Below are 3,268 nucleotides of genomic sequence, written 5' to 3' on the forward strand. Positions count from 1 at the left end.
CCTTCAGTCTCTAGCCAATATATAGCTTGGCGCACGTTCACTTCTTACGATTCTGAGTTTCATTATGCAAATATAAGTAATTTATTTTAAGACTGACTGAATGAGATTTTACTGATTTCAACGTATATAGACTGCATTTATTATTTATATTTGATACTTATTTTCACTAACATTTTTAACGAGCTTTTATTATTTTATGTTACAGTGCAATCTATAATGGATAGGAAGAGAAGTCGGCTATGGAGATTTTTTTACACAGGCTACCGATGAGAAGGCAAAATGTGATATTTGCCACTCGCTATATTCAGTAAAAGGTGGCTCAACAACAAATTTAAAAAAACACCTCATAAAAAAACGCAGGTCAACTTACGAAAACGTCATTCTATGCTCCATGTCGGATACAATAATTCAAGAAGTTCCTGTGTCATCAACATCAGCAGCAAGTACTGAACATATTAATCATTCAATAGAACTGATATCTCAAACAAATTTAAAACAAACGACGCTGAGTACTTTCCTTAAACGCCCCGTAAGTGTAGTACGGGAAAAAAAAAATAAATGACTTAATTTTTAATATGATAGTCAAAGACCTACAGCCTTTTTCTGTCGTTGAAGATACTGGTTTTAAAGAGCTAATTAATTATTTAGAACCTGGTTACAAATTACCTTCAAGGTACACATTTAGTAATACCTTCCTGGACGCTCAGTACCTTGAAGTCCAAAGCAGATTAAAAGAAGAATTGCAGAGTGCAAACTTTGTATCAATTACGACCGATGCTTGGACTTCGCGAGCAGCGACTTCACATCAGGCCGTTACTGCCCATTATATATTAAATTGGGAGCTGAAGTATGCACTATTGGGCTGTTTTGAATGTCATGAGCGACATACAGCCGAATATATAAAGAAGGAATTATGTAACTTGCTGTCCCATTGGAATTTACAAAATAAAATATTTGTCTGCGTAACAGACAATGCAGCAAATATGAAAGCAGCCATACGGTTGGCCAATTTTGAACATTTGCCTTGTGTCGCGCATACGCTTAATTTAATTGTGCGTGCGGGACATCAAGGCGCTGAACTAGATTGCCTCATAAAAAAAATAAAAACCATCGTGGAGCATTTTCACAGAAGTCCGTTGGCAACGAAAAAATTTGCTGAAGTGCAAAAGCAGCTGAGGCCTGGCGAAAAGCCTCTTAAATTAAAAATGGACATAGTGACCAGATGGAACAGCACCCTGGATATGCTAGAAAGAATGTGTATCCTTCAGGAGCCTCTAGAAGCGGCCCTTGGACTCCTACACAATCCAGTTGCAAATCTGTCAGAAAGTGACTGGCAGGCTCTTCCAGATGTAATTAAAATTTTAAGACCATTTAAGCAGCTAACCGAAGAAATGTCGTCTGAAAATAAGGTTACTGTTTCAATGGTCTTAGCTGCGACTGAAAGTGTAATTAGCATGTTTGAAAATTTAAATTTAAATATTAATACAGAAATTGGAAAAAATCTATCTAATAAAATAATAACAGAATTCAAATACAGGTTCAAAAATTGTTATAGAAACCCAATATTATCTAAAGCAGCACTATTAGACCCGCGGTTTAAGAAGTTGGCATTCAGACTAGCTGATGAATCAAATTATGAGTGTGCTAAAACTCTGCTGAAAACTGAACTTGAAAAATATTTTAATGTTGACAAACAGCAGACAGTGCAATCAAATAAAGTCACGCCAGCAATATTCACTGACACTAACGAGGACTCAATATGGAAAGACTTTGATGCAAGAGTGACATCAAACTCCGTCTCAAACTCAACTGTATCCAGCATCGTCACTATGAGGCAATATTTTGAGGAACGCATTCTTTCTAGGAATGAGTGCCCATTAAAATGGTGGCAGGCGCGGGCATTACTCTACCCCGAACTTTCAATTTTAGCAGAGAAATATTTATCGATCATGGCTACCTCGGGACCATCCGAAAGAACGTTTTCGAAATCGGGGCAAATACAAAGTGAAAAACGTTGTTCCATTCAACCAAAACGAATGGAAAAAGTTTTATTTTTAAACATGAACAAAAGATTACTTCGCTAAAAATAATATGAAATTGTTCTTTCTGTAATGCTTAATTTAATTATTTTTGTAAGTTTTTTAAAATGTGCATAAAATGTTTCATAGTTTTTTTAATTTTTAATGTCCATATATAATTTTCCTAATGTTGTCGAATCGAATGTCATTTAAAACAATGTTAGGAATTGTTATGATCGACCTGAACAAACATAATGCTTTACATATCATATTATAATCATAATCATTGATTTATCAATAGGCCAACATAAAAAGGGATCTGAATAAGAATAACAAAACAAGAATAGTTCAAAATACAGAAATGTGTAAAATATGTATAATATATAATATTTATATGTACAAAGTTTGCTAAAACCAACCGGTAATTGAAGAAACTGACCCAGTCAGAATAAGACACTGCCGGAGACTACTCTTGGTGAGCAGTTTTTTATATCAACAAGTTAAGGGGTTGGTTTTATTCGTCTCTCACTCAAATGCCTCTTTATGTATCTGAGTTGATATTATCATTTTTATTTAGAAATAAATGACTTAATAATGTATAATTTTCTGTAATAATTTTCTAGATTTTATTCTCAGAAAAGATACCGAAGTGAATAAAAAATCTGTAGAATACTCATGTGAAATGGGTAATAAAATTCTGGAGATCAAAAGAAAGGAATGCATTTGTAAATAAATTAGTGTACGTTGTTTACGGTGTTGTATCTCAAAAAATAAAACAAAACAAAAATGTTCATTGCATGTTTTTTCAGGACTATCAATCCGGCTCCGCGAAAGATTTTTTAAAATAATTTTATAAAATTTAAAATAAGCAAGGTAACATGCACATTAACTATTTTATATAACAACCAATCTATGAATACATTGCCTGTCATGTATGTTCTTTATATATTTTAAACATTATATATAATTATTTCTAAATTTACAGTGTGTAAAATAATATAGCATTCTATTAAAAAATTTGTTGCTGTACTTTTTAGGAGAATAAAGGTTTCATATGTTATCTTTACCAACTTTCATAATAGTATTCTATGTTTGTTCTTAGAAATTTTCAGCAGAGATATTATATTTTGCACACGGTGTCATATGTATAATCACAAAATACAACCTGAAGTAAGAATATTTCAAGTATTTGTTTCTTATGTACAAATAAGTAGTTTTGTATTAATTTAATATTTCACACTCAATTTATT

The 3,268-nt window shown here is 32.4% G+C and overlaps 1 protein-coding gene across 1 annotated transcript; it reads left to right on the forward strand.

Moving 5' to 3' along the window:
* The first annotated feature begins 575 nt into the window (after positions 1-575).
* Positions 576-2,084, forward strand: LOC146993373 (E3 SUMO-protein ligase ZBED1-like). Its single transcript, XM_085808242.1, has 2 exons — positions 576-1,456; positions 1,538-2,084. Exons 1-2 carry the CDS (start codon positions 576-578, stop codon positions 2,082-2,084), a joined length of 1,428 nt encoding a protein of 475 aa, XP_085664368.1.
* The last annotated feature ends 1,184 nt before the right edge of the window (positions 2,085-3,268 follow it).

Source organism: Stegodyphus dumicola, chromosome X1 (genome assembly GCF_044657685.1).
Source record: "Stegodyphus dumicola isolate Sdum_Otavi_A_Nest chromosome X1, ASM4465768v1".
Lineage (NCBI taxonomy): Eukaryota > Metazoa > Arthropoda > Arachnida > Araneae > Eresidae > Stegodyphus > Stegodyphus dumicola.